At 38.9% G+C, this 2,265-nt stretch overlaps 1 protein-coding gene across 1 annotated transcript; it reads right to left on the bottom strand.

Annotated features, from left to right (window-relative positions):
- Positions 1 to 84: 84 nt before the first annotated feature.
- On the bottom strand, positions 85 to 2,211 carry LOC106900749 (spectrin alpha chain, non-erythrocytic 1-like; the record flags this gene model as incomplete). The annotated part of the gene is made up of 3 exons (XM_014962888.1): positions 1,017 to 2,211; positions 527 to 664; positions 85 to 189 (listed from the first exon to the last, which is right to left on the bottom strand). Coding segments are annotated over exons 1-3 (300 nt in total), but the record flags the coding sequence as incomplete, so codon positions are not given.
- Positions 2,212 to 2,265: the final 54 nt, after the last annotated feature.

Below are 2,265 nucleotides of genomic sequence, written 5' to 3' on the forward strand. Positions count from 1 at the left end.
GACTGCAGCATGTATTGAAGTGGTATCTGTAGAATTTGCTGATTACTCTGATTTATCTTCCCAAACTAAAAGAGAAAGCAATACCTCATGAGCAGATATATCAGCTTCCAGTAACTGGTGTTTCTTCAGAAGGTTGTTAACTGATGCCAAGTCCTTCCCATAGTCTTCAGATGCCAACAAAGCCTCCACCTAGGGGTGGGGAAGGAAAAAGGGGATGGAGACCGAGTTGTAATCTCACAACAATGACAGTGTCTTTAAAACTGTGCAAATTAATTCTCTCCTGAATTTTCTACAACATGGATAAACCTTTGCTTCATCACCTGATCAGTTCCTAACAGATTATATGCAAATATGTTTCTTCTCACCATATTGTTTATAAACAGTAAAACATCCACAAGAATTTTAATTCCAATAAAGATTTTTTTCAAAATAAATTTAAGTCTCGCTCAAAGATCTAACATCAGCAAAAGAAATAAAACACTTAGAAAAACAAGTCTTGCAAGTAAATACTACCAATCTCAGTTACCTCTGAAAGCCAGAAATCAAAGTCCTTAATTCCAGTATTAAAATTCTGTTGCTTATTAGCTTCCTTCAGTTTCTGACTCTTCTCTGCTGATTTCTGTACCAGGAACTGCCACTGGTCAGCCAGCGCAGCCAGACGTGCCTGTTAGAAAATGAAAAAGATAAATGCAACAAACTAAAAACATAAATTCTGATAAATGCAAAACCCGAAGAAGGTACAAGTTTGGCTGCCAATTCCAAATACACAAGTTACCCAGTCGCTGCCCCGTGCTGCCTGGCCATAAATCAGTTCAACTTTTACATTTTGATCATAGGATTGGAAATATTCTCACCCTTGAGAATGAAGCAGAACGATTACCCCGATTACTACTGCATAGTTAAAATAGAAGAGCTTCTATAAAACAAGATTTGGTTTTGAGGGATACTGCCCTCTCCCAATTATCCAAACACTTCTCAAAGCAAAACCTAAGCAAATCTGCTAAATCCTGTGGTACCTTCACAGCATCCTCGCTGCCGGCACAGGCTCCTCTTTCGATCAGCGAGTTCCCCATGTCGATGACCCCGCGGATGCGATCGGCGTTGGCGTGGAGCTCAGCTTCAAAGGCCTGGTGCTTCTGGTGCTTGCTCTGAACAAGACAAAAGCAAAACTGTCAGAGACTGGACAGAGGGCTCCTAAATTGTTCTCATGGGCTGAGAGGGCAACACAAGAGTTGTCGACATACATAAAGGGGTCTGTATATAGCCTGATGTGAAGAAGTTCTCTCTCTTAGTAAGAATACTTATTGCTCACTCAAATATTAACTCTCATTAATCTGGGTAACCACCAAGTTTTAGTGTAGCAGAACTGCCACTGAGCTGATACGTGTAACTCAGGCAACACCTCCTGCATTTCAGAGATGTCCCTGCAGCATTCCTTGCATTAGGCTTAGCTGTTACTCGAGTAAAGCTTTCTCATTTTCAATGCCATCACCCTTGAATAGCAGCAGTGTTACATACCCTAAGCAGAAGAACAGGAGATCATCCTTTCTACTCCTGTAATAATTTCACAGATTTCTATTCGCCTTCCTAATCTATAGGCAATTAAATTAAATCAAATCACTGCTGCAGCCTATCTGCTTTATGTATAGTTTTGATCTTAGTCGAAGTCATACATGGCCACGTTATATATTCAAATAATGAATTAACAACTAAAAACCTCTATAAAAAAGCAACTGTATTATTTGTTAAATTTTTTTCTCTGCTGAGTTGAGAGCACCATGAGAACAATAGGAGCCTTGGTGTGGGAGGAAATATGCAGTTCTCTCTCATATATACATGATCCATCCACCCACCAGGAAGATAACAATAGCACAAAAATGACAAGACAGAATTTACAAGTATTAACTGGAAATGCTAGTAACAATGGACATGGGGATACAATGCCCTGAGAGAATGGAACAAAAGGAAATGTTAGATTAAAAATAAAAGATGGAAAATACTATAGCGCTGGCATGAGAAATTCTGCATGAACTGCTTCATTTTGGGAACTGTTAATCCCCAACAAATCCCAGGCAATATAAATGGTTTAATATAAAAATTTCATGTACCACAGCTTAAAGTGACAAACAATGACTCTTTCCTTTCCTACTCTAGTCAGCTTCCCCTTTCTTTGTTTTGTCGTCTTCTTCCATATATCCTCATTTTACTCCACTTCTTGGATTTTTATAAGTCTCGTCAGCTTTCCATCTGGTGTATAATTTTTTT

The sequence above is a fragment of the Calidris pugnax genome, unplaced genomic scaffold (assembly GCF_001431845.1).
Source record: "Calidris pugnax isolate Ruff unplaced genomic scaffold, ASM143184v1 C14928440, whole genome shotgun sequence".
Classification (NCBI taxonomy): Eukaryota; Metazoa; Chordata; class Aves; order Charadriiformes; family Scolopacidae; genus Calidris; species Calidris pugnax.